Source organism: Excalfactoria chinensis, chromosome 3 (genome assembly GCF_039878825.1).
Source record: "Excalfactoria chinensis isolate bCotChi1 chromosome 3, bCotChi1.hap2, whole genome shotgun sequence".
Lineage (NCBI taxonomy): Eukaryota > Metazoa > Chordata > Aves > Galliformes > Phasianidae > Excalfactoria > Excalfactoria chinensis.
In genome coordinates, this window is record NC_092827.1 from 64,841,856 (window position 1) to 64,855,247 (window position 13,392).

The window sequence follows — 13,392 nt, forward strand, 5'->3', positions numbered from 1 at the left end:
CGCTGTTCATCCCATACAACTCCAGTATGAAAGAACTTAAGCCTTGCCCTAGCAAATAGCTATAGAGAGATGAAAGAGCAAAAAAGAAGGAAACACATGAGAAGATATAGTACAGGCTGCTACACATTAAGAAAACGGAAGGAGATACTCTTGTAAATGCTATTCCCTACTTAATGAAGTTACTAGAAGTTAACAAACAGCAATCAAAGCACTAGATGATTGGTAGGAACTTGATTTTTTTGATTTGCTGTAATCTTCACCCAAAAGCACTATATCTCACCTATGAACTACAGTTATATCTACAAGTAATCTCCCTCTCCATAAACAAGTTCATACAAACTATTAAGCATTAAGACAACCAGTTATTCTTGTCTGCATTTATCTTACTACTCTTATTTAGAAGTTTAACATCTTTTCTCTATGATGAAAAATGAGAGATAGGTCTCTTCTGTGACCATGCAACAGTACTGGAGGAGCAACTTAGTACACTAACTTCTCAAAGCAACAAGTAGCTTTAGCAAGTTGTTGCTTTACGCATCAAGCAGGACATGCCCTATCTGACTCTTTATTGTATACATGCTACATTGTTCAGCTATTATGCTATTAGGAACAATACAATTATTAGCCTAAAATTCAAGTATTTTAACCTGTTACTGCTGGCAAGTCCATTATTACTAGCTGCCATTATTACAGTATAGATAACAAGCAACATATGTTCTGGTTACACAGCTGAGAAATAGTACAAATTCAATACCATCTACTATAGTACTCGGTCAAATCCTCACCTCCTTTCTCCTAAGGAAAAAGGAAGTTCTATGTTATAGGATCCAGAGGATATTTACCTTGATTCACTACATGGAAAGGATAACACCATTTACTTTTCTAATCCATTTTTGCTCCATGCAATCATAGTAATAGACACTCCCTCCTAAAATTTCATTTTAGGATCTGATATCACAGTATGATAAACAAAACTGTTCACAATTTTGAGAAGGTTTATTGCCATTTGGAATATGTTTTATTGTTCAAAACACTGCACCTAAATAAAATCCATCACGTACATTCTTTGTCACCTACATCTTTAACAGTGATGTAACTTCCAGGCAGGTCATGCATGAAAATCATTCTTCAACAACATCAAAAAACTAATGAAAGGCACCTTGTGTCCTTCACATCCCAGTCTCCAAACAAGTTAAGTTAGTTAAGTTTTTGCCTGAATAAAAATTACATACATCTAGAACAACTCAAGCAGTAGGAAAACAAGTTAGAATTACCTGAAAAATAGTATCACACTTTGTTGCCTTCCTTCATTCAGTGCTATGCTTTTGCTTTTTACCATCTTTAAGTAATGTGCGACTTTAAAATTATGTTACTGTTATGTCTCTTCACTGAGACAAGGCATGCAGTAAGAGTGAAAGCTGGCTGCTTCCAGGCTGCGTGTCTACACGTTTGTTCTTGTAGATCAGCAAGCCACTGCTTAAGTTTAAAAAAGACTAGGAATGAATGCACCCAAGTTAAATGGCTTTTAAGAACATTAATGTATGGAACACCACCACCTACAGTTCTGTTTTACTGCCCTCTGCTCAGGTTCGTTTGAAAACAATTTTGTGAAGCCTCATAAGCTATTTTACTTTCATAATAAGAAATTGGTTTTCAAATAGTGCTGGTTGTTTGAATAACAAACTCTGTTAAAAGGGTAGTTACTAAGGACAAATAAGGCAACAAAACATTAGAAGCAGTGGTTACCATTGTTGTATAGTACTTTTAAAAAGGCAAGATAAAATTAGAAGTATTATTGATGGGGTCGCTCACAACAGTTACATTTGTTTTATCCCCCTTGTCTTTGTCACAGCAACTGTAGATGGCAGATCTTCCTTGGTGGTAATTCAGGATGAACATATTCCTTGGCTTAGTTCAAGTCTGATACTTAGTTATTTTTCTCCAACCTGCCAGGAGAAGAACAAGGTTGTTTATTTTATTTTATTTTTTCAAAGAGCAAATAGTGAACTTTATAGTTAGCAAAAATCTGGATACACAGAACTTGAGGAATGTCAGACACCCTGCTGGTTATTTCTACAAAGGCAGATACGGTAGCAACCTTCCTAACTCATCTTTGATTTATAGATCAGGAGACTCTATCTCACTGGATGCATTTCTTAGAAGAGAAACACCATAGATCTAATTCCTCAGAATTGTTCGGGGTTTTGTTGGTATTTCTAACCATATAACAAAGTGCAAGAATTGCAGTCTGCTCCACAGATGCATAATATTAAATCCCAGATCTACCCCCTACATACAGGAATGGTCAACTTAGTTTCTTTTCATCTTTCAGATATACAACCCCTTCACTATTTTATGAATGTTTCAGTCTCATAAGTCACAGAAATAGACACATATGGATCAATAATATAATACATTAAGCAAAAACCAAAGATGTTAGCAGCTGCTGAAAGCCTCATCTGCACCCATAACCTCCCAGCCTTTTCTGCGTGGGCCCTCTACAAAGCTCACAGGACACACAAGACAAGTCACATTTTAACTTGTAACAACAAGCTTATTTTTCTTCATTATCTTCTGCAAACATATTAACAGGCTCAGAAGCCATGCAGGGGCTTGCACCACAAGTAAAAGCCAGTGAAAGAGCATCCTGAACGTCATCAGTTTATGGCTTCCCATTGTTAAAGCAGAACTTGCCTGTATTTGATCAGTCGCCCTCCTTGAATAAGTTGTGCAACTTCATTAGAGAAGTGGCATGCAAAGAGAAGCCAGTTCCTTGGCTGTACTTTGTAGGCAAATCTCATGAAAGTCAAGGAGTAGCAACACAGTGCTGCAAGATACAGATATCAGAGGATTATTTTAATTTCTCACCAAAATGAGATTATTTATTTTCACACCAGCAAAATGTAACAATACACAAAACACTTCTCACTGGCATCTGAGTTTCCCAGTTGTGTTACAAACTTACACATTTTTCTGCATTGGATCCTTAAAGTGGATAAGTGCCACTTTTACTACATAGGAAATTGTGGGGCTGGAGTTATCAGCAAAAAAACCTTTATATTGCTGTGGTATAACTGAAACAAGTAGAAATAAGTAGCTGTAACTAAAAAAGAAAAAGGCATTATCAAACATCCATTACTCTCCAAACTGTATCCCGCATAATTTTGTATCTGAATGCCTACATTCAATTAGTATTTTTTTTAAGCAGCTAGGGTGATAAAAACAGCAAAATCAGTAAATATTATTTGACAAAAAAGCAAATATCAAAAAGGATTTTATTTTTAAAACATTAGGTTTGCTGATGAGCTTCAAGCTCAACAGCAATTAAAGTAAATAAGTTCTTTGTGGCAGGAGCTAAGGCAGCTAAAGCAGAACTACAATGTGCTTTGTTTCTGTCTAAAATGTCTGAACTTTGCTGAGCTGGATATCTGCCACCAAAAATTATTTGCAAAACACACTACTGCTGTACTGGAGATGATATTCAAGCTAGTCTTTCATCTCTAGGGTAGATTAATAGATTGAATTTCTATAAGAAGGATCTAGTATAGATGAGGCAATCCATTTCATTAACCCAATAGTATTTTGCTTGGGGGAGAAGAATTACTTGAAATGAACTTGTAAATTCCTTAATCAGTCTAACTGTAATTATACTAGTATTAAAGTACCTGTTTAATAAAGTAAATTACCTGCTTTATGATAATACAGAAGAATTTAAAATACACAGACACTTCAGCAAAGGCTATAGACACACACACAAAAAAAGGCAGAACAATTGTCGCTTATGTATTTAAAAGTGAAAGTCTTACATCATCATATTAAGAGCCATAACAGCCTCCTGACATTCAGGCAACTGCTTGGACAGTTAGTCTACCTCAGGTGTTTTTAGCACCCCACAGACCAAACATTACTGTTTCTTCAGTGTCACTGTTTATTATTTAAGTCTCACACCAATCACATTGTATTAGTATCCTTGATGCAAATAATAGAACTGGGAAAGATGCGTTCTGAACTACCGCATGACATAGTAGAGGATACCAAAGCAATACTTCAGTCTGGTGACCAAAACTATGCACCAGGGCTCCGCGCGCACACACACACACACACACACACACACACACACACACACAAAAAGTTACTGAAAAGCTCTGCAAAAAGACCTTTGCAACTCTTGAGCAACTCAGTGTCTTCCAAGATAATATAGCAAGATTTTTAATATCTGTATCTGTTCTGATCATCTGTTAATAAGAAACTGTTAATACCATACTGCTTTAAGTGTGGAATTGCTGTTCTACACTTAGTTCACTGAGAAGAGGCTTGACTCAGTACTTACCAAATGTCATTCGGCCACTAATGATTTCTGGAGATTTCTTCATGTCATTAAAAGCAGCAACAGGAAGTCCCCAGTTGGCTACTGGCCCCCAAAAGTGCTGTAGAGGAAGGGGAAATAAAAAAAGCTTTGCAGATACCAATTAAGCTCATACTTTTGTCTCTTCCCCTAATGGGGATACTGGCGATTATTCTAATACTTCAGAATTGTCAAGGGACGTACAAGTTTCTTGCAATTGAAATTTCAAGATTAACATTCTGCCGGTCTGAGCTTCAGCTTGTAACATTATCATTAGACTTAAATTAAAAGCCATATTTGTTTCCTGCAAATTTAGGTTGCAATATTAGTAACTTAACTAGAAACTACACAGAAAAGTGGAATGTTACATTACACTCTATTTTCATAGTTTGGCCTTCATGCAATACGCAAAAAGTGTGATATTTGTGTCTACAGACTGCATTGATTCAAATTCAGATTTAAAGGAGTATCTGAGAGATGCAACAAATGCATTTATTTTTACTGTATTTCTGCTGATAGAAAAATCAACACTTATAACAGTTGAAGACGCCCATGAGAAAATGGCATAACTGAGAATAGCTTCATGGTTACATAGTATCTATACTTCACAGTATATCTAGACAGTGTAAAGAAATGTATCTGTAACTTATGCAGGTAGTATTTGCTGCAACAAAAGAGCATTTGCAGTAGAAAACATCAGTGGTACATAGGATACTTTTTTCCAGCTCTTTAATGAAACTTTTTAAAGAAGGGCAAGTGGGCCAATAACAGGTATCTAATCACATCAACTATCTTCCTGTGCAAATCATGGCTAAGACAAACGTATCCACATTATCAGACTAAGTCAGAGCACAAAATCTAACTGGTGAAGCACTATGCATTTGTGACTTCTACTGTTTAGATAAGACTCCTGAAATGGCAGTTTCAGAAAACAGGTCCTTAAGGCTCTAACCCTGTCACCGTTTTCACTCATAGGGTGGTGACAAACTGGAACAGGTCACCCAAGGAAGTTGTGGATACCCCATCCCTGAAGGCATTCAAGGCCAGGCTGGATGTGGCTCTGGGCAGCCTGGTCTGGTGGTTGGTGACTCTGCACACAGCAGGGACACTGAAACTAGACGATCATTGTGGTCCTCTTCAACCCAGGCCATTCTATAATTACTGGTGACTTCCAGTTTGAAAGGCAGCTCAGGTCAACTTCATGTTTTTGTGTAACCGCCATCACAACACAAATGATACACTGCAGACCACCTCCAGATCCAGTTATACAAGCTGCAGAACCATCATCAACCTGAGGTACTGCAGCAATAACTTTCTTCTGCTGACCAGGGAGGTAGGTGTGAAGCCTTTTCACTTGAGATGGTTATCCAGTTTTAAGTGCCTGCAGGCAAGAAACCTTCTTATGTTTTCACAAACAATAATTAAACTATACCTATCCTGTTTGTCTTTGGTGTACAGAGATTTCCATAACATTATGATTATTACTGTTATGAACCATCACAACAATATGATTTACAGCATAACAGGTTTAAAATATCATCTTCCAGTTTCAGGAACAAACTGAAAGGCTAAAGAAAACTCTGCAGATAGAGTTACATAGTACCATTTATTGTTTGAAGTAAAGCTGGTTAAAAAGAATTAAGTTAAGCAAGGTAATTCAGTTGCTACTATACTACCAGTGTTTCTGCTATATAGAAGAGTGGCTCTAGATAGATTAAATCTCATTAGAGAAGAATGCAGGAAAAGGTGAAGCTCCTTTGATTTTTCTATTGACTACTGTGGGATGAACTGAAGGAGCTGATGTTCAGTCACACAAAGCCTTGATCTGCAATTAAGTATTATTAGTGCACCTCTCCTGGTGCTTTTCCATATACAGGCAACTTCATGAACAGTACTGAAGCAGAAAAAGCTGACAAGTTACTGAACTCATGCAAGAAAATGAAACAAAGTCCGTTCCCCGCTCCTTACCGTGCTGTTGAAGTAGGCCGTCATTGTTTGCCATTCAAAAAAACAAATGGGAGACAAAGAGGAAAAAAAAAAATGTTAGTTTCCTTCATAATTAATATATGATTGATGCTCACATTAAATGAAAGACAAGTCAGTAATTTATCTTGGCAATAACCTTGGTTAATTTAACTGTCTATTTCCTTCCTAAGAGCTGATACAATGAGAAATGTTTACTGCTACACTGTTACTTACCTTGCAAAACAAAACCCTCATTATGGCCCATGGAACGTCCTTCCTGCTCTGCAGTCTTCAAAGCATCCAAAATCCCATCCCAAGCTAGTTGAAAACAGATGTTGAAAGCCTTCAAGGTTTGTACAGAGCAAAGCTAGGACTAGAAGGAATGACTTCATGCTGCACTGGGGAGGTTCTGGCTGGACATCAGGAAATACTACTTCTCTGAAAGAGTGGTCAGGCAGTGGAATGGGCTGCCCAGAGAGGTGGTGGAGTCACCAACCCTGAAGGTGTTCAAGGAACATTTGGACACTGTGTTGAGGGACATAGTTTAGTGAGAACTATTGGTGATGGGTGGATGGTTGGACTGGATGATCTTGTAGGTCTTTTCCAACCTTGGTGATTCTGTGAAAGCTAAACTACTATAGCTTCTCTGTAAAAACTTTGAAGTAAATGAATTCTCCATATACCTATATAAATAAATCAAGCCAAACATTGCCGGAGGTCTTGCTGTCACTAAGCTAAGGCCAACTGTGGCCATTTTAGATATAAGCTATAACATATTCAGTGATCTAACATGCCATGAACGCAACAGGAACGTATGGGCTTCACTTAAGCCATTGTGTAATTACCAGAACTATTAATACTGATCTATACTACTATTAGTCACTCCCATCATAATGTTTTCCATGATCACCTACCAAATGGCTACGGTAAGTAGACAGGCCTACTTCAGAGGTCAAGCTCCGTTACAAGCAGCAGTCTCAGTCAAGATGCAGATAGTACACCCTTGAAAAACCTAACCACTTGTTCTACAGGCTAAATGCACATTCCACTTTTTTTGCAGGGAGAAGGGGGTAAAACCTTAAAAAAAAAAAAAAAAAAAAAAACAAATCCAAATAATTCTCCCAGCACAGTGTTTTTGTGCCAACAGAACCCAGTCTTCTTTTCTAAGCTGCAATTTGTTCACACGCATGCAGAAGCCTAAAATAGAATGACACTGCCTGCTGCTAACAGTTCTGGCTAAGGTCTCGCAGCCATTCCCACGCTCACGTGAAACCGGAACAGCTTTTATGCTCCCAGAAGAGGGCAGAACAAGGTCATGCAGCTCCTCCAGAAGCAGGCACCCAGTCCCAAAGCTCAGCAGCCAACACAGCTACAACTGCTGTAGTATCCTTATTTCAGATACCGGGCAACTGCATGTATCTGTTTCTGAAGACATACCGCTCCAAATCTGTGGCTTCCAAGAACTACATTCAATCCTGCGACAAAGAGCATTTTGTACTAAAATGTCAAACCTTAATATGCCACTCAGCTTGTTTTAAGCTAACATTTCTGCTGCAGTTTACAAGGAGAAAAAGAAGCTTTACCTAAAGCTTACATTCTTACCACACTTACTTTAAAACCTCAAGACATTATTAGGGCAAATCTATATTTACATGATTTACAGTCATTCAAATTCCTATTAAACACCACTTCAGAGAAGCCAGAAGTGAAACCGGCAAAACATTTAATTACTTATGACAGTTTTAAAAGCAATTTATCTTTTCTTTGTACGAGGTCCAGAAGCTAGCTCATGATGTAATGCCAAACACAGCCACCTGAGAAAAGCAGCGTGTGTTCATCACGCCAGCTTTCATGGTTTTTGAGTTATAAAGCCAAAACTGAAGCTACTTATCCTGACGGACCTCGTCAAGGACTGACTGCACTAAGACGTAACAGCTCACAACTCGCTACATAATCAATTCCACTGCTTTGGGCAGCTGTGACTATCTATCAAAGGTCAATCATGAAGACGTACAATCTAAGTGTTGCAAGTAAGATCTACATTCATTTTTTTCCCCTCACTAAGAAGTTACACACTTGAAAGCCTCACTGTAATTACTGAAGTGATCAGATACCAATTTCTAAGGTAGACAGCATAAACTCACAGCACTGAGGAAACTTTTGCTCTAAAAAGAGGAGCTATGTATAAGATGCAGAGCCCTCCAGCCTGGCAAAACAAGAGCTTTCAGGAAGGAACACACTGAGATACAGTCCTTAAGTAGACACACTATGTTTCTGCTACAGCAGCAGACTGCAGCCTTTTACTGACAGTTGGCTAAACTCTAAGCACCCTATGAAGCACAACCAAGAGCCTGTGCTGCTTTCCTAGGGCAGAAACAATGCTGAAAGGCTGCTCTGCGTGGTTCAATTGGCTTCATGGCACACCCAGTAATAAAAGGACTAAAGACAGTGCCCATCTCACAACGCAAGAATCCTGTGCATGCTTTTTTTAATAATACTTTGTTTACTCCAAGACCAGAACCAGGATGAAATACAGCTATTTCTTTTTGTTGTTATTGCAGCTGCCTTTAAGTCTTTGGTAAGGAAAGCGATGCTTCAGCAGATAACCTTGGTGGTGTTAGGGAGCAATTTATTACTCCAGAAGCCAGTTGCTTTCCTTTATTACAGAGCAGACCAATGCATTACCACAACATACATGCTCCAAATGAATGCCAGCACAGTAACAAAGTATTAACGTCACAAAGCATCCACTGAGCTTAAAGGATACCCCCAGAACGAACCCCTGCTGAGGCCTGCTCTGGCTGCCATCTCACCGCAAAGGTGTTCTTGCTCATCCTGCATTTGGGTCACTGCTTCTGCATTACTCCCTACCTCGCACAGAGCCCCACGTTGCAGGCGTTCTGCTCACCACAGAGCTCTCTCCCACGCAGGCCCACCCTGCCTGCCCCAACCACCGCCGTTCCCCACGCTAGCAGGTGCCTTCCCACGAGCTTGCACAACGAACAGCAGCTGCAACAGCTGTAAGCAGCACAGCGAGAGGTTTCCCAACGTCATTAGAAGAGCCCCCACCGAACCTCGCAGCCCTCTGCTCGCGGCCTGTCCGTCCGCAGCTCGCGGCACCCCGCTCTTACCCGCCAGGCACCCGTGCACCTCAAGGTCAAACCCCCGGGGCGGCCGGCATCCCCCCGCCGCTCACCTCATCAGGTAGTCCCGGAACTCCTTGCTGCGCACATAGTCCGCGGCCTTACGGGCCATCGCCCCCGCCATGGCGGCCCAGCAACCGACGGGCAGCGCCCGCCTCGCGTGCAGCCCTCACCGCAGACGACTCCCCCGCGCCGCCGCCCGCTTTACGGCAGCGCCCGCGCCACCTCCCCCTCCGTCAGCGCGGCTCTCCCCGCGCTCATTGGCCGCCGCGGCCCCGCCTCCCGCCCGCTGCGAGCCGAGCCGGTAGCGGCGCTGAGATCCGAGGCGAAGGCGGAGCGCCGTAAAGCGGCGTGAAGAAGGGGGGGGGAGCGATCGCGAAGCGCGACGCGGGGCTGCCCTCGGCTGAGCCACCGGCGTTCCTCTGCAGCCCGAGGGGCGGAGCCTTGCCGAGCCGCCATTGGACGCGCGGCCTGTCTGCTGGTTCCTCATTGGCTGGGGAGCCGCGTCCCGCCTCCGCCTGTGGAGAAGCCGTCCCTGAGGCGATGGTTGGGGCGTGTGGCGTCAGTTTGGACGTGGGGGTTGGAGGAGGAGGAGCGCCGGGCTGGTTTTCTGAGGATAATCTGGCTTGTAAGAGCCCAGTGCGCGAACTTTGGGTTTGCAGACGGAGAGCAGAGCGTTCAGCCTTCCCCCATCGCGCACACAGGACGTGGGGTCTGCCACCCGCAGGCACTTTCCATTTTCTTCTCTCGCAGAGGTTACTTGTTTAGACTGACAGATAAACTCTAACCTTGCAATAATACCTTCTCCATAAAATTTGGGCCGGTCAAACAAATACCCGTACGTGAATGACTCCTTATCTTTGCTCAGTGTACTAGAGATAGTGAAAATGGATGTTTATCTGCTCCGACTGCTTTCCCAAGACCTGTGCAGCACCTTCACAACTGGGCTGGCAGCTGAGTGCAGCCTGGGCCATGCAGGCAGCACAGGAACCCACAGCAACTCCTTGCCCTCTGCTTCCTGGAAAAATACCGTGTGGTCCTTTTCAGCTGCATTCCTTGCTTGAAGAGGAGCAGATCTGAGGGGAGCCACAGTCTGGGCACAACCTCCTGTTTGCCTGTGTCCTTGGCACGTGATATAAGCCCCCCCCCCCCCCATTTAGCTGTGTGGGATGAAGAGTATATACCCTTTATACACTGTATTACAAAAAGCTTCGTTGTGTGTTTCCGTGGGCTAGTTAGGCTGCTTACTTAAAAGCAGAAAAGGGAATCCAAAAGGGTTTTGAAAGAGTTGCTACTCAAGTTGGTTCAACTTGTGCCAACGCAGAGAGTGTCTACAAAAGTCAGTCAGTCAGTCCTGTATGTGCCAACAAACTCTTATGTGCTGGGATTCCTCATATCTTGCACGATGCAACCTTTTTCAGTAGTCTTTGAGCTACAGTTTTAGCTGAAATCCTTCACTGCGAATACATCATATGTTTCCTTGACACTGTGTAAAGAGAAGAAAAAAAGTCTTTCACCTGCTTGGGAATACAGTGTTCTTTAGTCTTTCTTCCAAGAATACACAAGCCCATTCAGCTCCATCTCACAGGCTGTGCCTTTTAAATCTTTTATCACTTTCCTTACTTCATCTAGACTCTTGTTTGCAGCTTTCCAATGTGGTTCATGGTGTTTGAGTGACAGCCTTTCCAGCAGTGCAGAGTCCTCTAATTGTGAATTAAAAGTGTATCCCACTTTGTTTTCAAAACAGTTAATAGAAAACTAGTTAACTAGACACGTGCCCAGAAGACACCAGCCCCAAGTGACAAGCCCTAGCAGCTGAGCAGCAAAAGCAGCAAGCAACAATTTGAAGTGGGCTTTTGCTGCAGTTCTGTATGCATTTATAGCAGTTATATTTACCTTCGGGTTTTTTTAGGTTTCTTATATAGGACTGTGTCAATAGCCAAACCAACACAATCCTCTCCTTCCCCATAAAAAATAAAAAATAACACCAACAACCCTTAATTTATCACACTCACGGCTTCCCTGTTATCCACCAAGACTATTAAATAGAGAAATTAGATTGATTTGACAGGATTTGTTTATGGCCAGTCCATGCTAGGTGAACTTAAGTACTTAAGTACAAGGAATGATTGGATGTTGTGTTGAGGGACATGGTTTAGTGGGAGCTATTGGTAATAGGTGAATGGTTGGACTGGATGATCTTTTAGGTCTTTTCCAACCTTGGTGATTCTATGATTTTACTTTGTTCCCTGATTATTTAATAAATTATTTTAGTGAGTTTTTGTTATACCATTTGACTTATAATTTACTGACCCATTTTCTTCAGACACAGCTCCTGAACTTGTCCCCATCTCTCCATGAGCTGGACAATGATCACTGGTGATCTGAAGTTGCTTCTGCTAGGGCCTGGTGGCCCTTAGAATTAAGTTTCATCAGGTCCCACCATACATCTAAAATATATTTTAACTCCCCCCCCTTTTTTTTCTGCTCTGAACAATCATGCTATCAGTCTTTACTCATTATTTAGACCCATTGGAGTTATTACTGTCATACATCTGCATTTGGTTTTTGTGGGCTCTTCCTGTAACTTTCAGTGTCTGCAATTTTCTTTGTTGCATTTTAATTTCTATTGCTTTTATCAAACTTCTTTAGTTGTCTTCTACATCCCATGACAGTTGAAACTGATTTCATGCCTTGCCTTATCTGATTCTGTTTTCTGCAGGCTGACACTGTTTGTTTGGTGTTTTATTTTCTGTTTGTTTTATTTTCATCTATTACATCTTTTTTTTCCTACTAGTAACTAGTAGTTTTAAGTCATGAGGTACTTGTGAATTAGCCATGGTACTTGCAACAGAGGATGGTCCCAACGTTTCTTCCAATCAGAACAGTAATTGCACCTCCTTTGAGGAACAGAAGCTCCCCTGCATTTTTTTGCCTTAGATTATCTAAACAAAAACTCTACGTGGCATTTTCTGATATTTATTCCTGGAATCCCCATTGACTGTGTTAGCAATACTGGATTAGCAAGCCAGTGCCCTTGAATTCCCTTCCTCGCTTTTAGCAGGTAGACTCCTCCCATTCTCCAGCAGTTACTCTCCATGCAATACTCTCCAGTTACAGAGGAAATCAAAAGCTTTCTGTAAATACTGTTTGTACAGATCATCCTGCCAGCACACATTTGCTCTGGCCTCACCTGCACCTGCAGCTGGTGGGATGGACTGGCACCTTCAGCTTGGCTCCTCCAAATCAGCAGTGCTAGCACACCTAGCACTGGTGTTTTTGCACACGTGGACACATGTATATATATATACGAGGTGGAGTAAACCTTAGTAATTTTTCACAGTACCTCAGATTTTGTCTATGAAAGGTGTGGTATTGGCTTGATAGCTCTGCTTATCAAATGGCTGATGTGTTTCCCTCAGAAGGGATTTGCCGTATCTCAAATCCTCCATTTCTGTGTGCAGCTTAGCAGGGGTGAGCCTCCCAGCTGAAGGACCATCCTGTTCTTCACATCCCAAAGCTACTGTTGAGGAATGCATACTTCCTGATGTGAGCAGATGAGGGTCCAGTTGCTGTGTAAGGGGGTCTACCATTTTTCTCCACTGAGGACATTTCTTTCTTCCTGTTGGCATGCCATGGGAGCATGTCTTTGGCTGGGAGTGAGGAATGTACTACCTGTCTGTCAATGGAACCAGTGAAAAAAGTTGTGTTGCGGACATCACAGAACTGAAGAGGTGGTGCACCAATGTTACTCAACAGTCATGCTTCTGATGTAAGACATGATACCAGCCCTATAGGATATACCTATCACAAGTACTAACAAACACCTGCAGGAAAAAGCAATGGTGCTTTGGAACTGAAGGATCAAGTAATTTGGAGTGCCGCATGACAGACAAGGGTACAGCACTTAGGCTGTGAAGCGCACTGTGACTTCAGAGC

At 41.7% G+C, this 13,392-nt stretch overlaps 1 protein-coding gene across 2 annotated transcripts in view; it reads right to left on the reverse strand.

Moving 5' to 3' along the window:
- Nucleotides 1-984: 984 nt before the first annotated feature.
- Nucleotides 985-13,392, reverse strand: part of MPC1 (mitochondrial pyruvate carrier 1) — a 222,861-nt gene continuing 210,453 nt past the window's right edge. The window contains exons 1-5 of one of the 2 annotated variants that reach the window (XM_072331149.1): nt 9,507-9,706; nt 6,314-6,317; nt 4,331-4,427; nt 2,695-2,827; nt 989-1,946 (exon numbers count right to left, since the gene is read on the reverse strand). In XM_072331149.1, coding sequence (XP_072187250.1) covers nt 1,928-1,946; nt 2,695-2,827; nt 4,331-4,427; nt 6,314-6,317; nt 9,507-9,577 — 324 coding nt within the window. In that variant the 5' untranslated portion in view covers nt 9,578-9,706 and the 3' untranslated portion in view covers nt 989-1,927. Of the gene's footprint in view, nt 1,947-2,694; nt 2,828-4,330; nt 4,429-6,313; nt 6,318-9,506; nt 9,707-13,392 lie in introns of those variants that run through there. The other variant, XM_072331148.1, reaches the window with a different exon arrangement.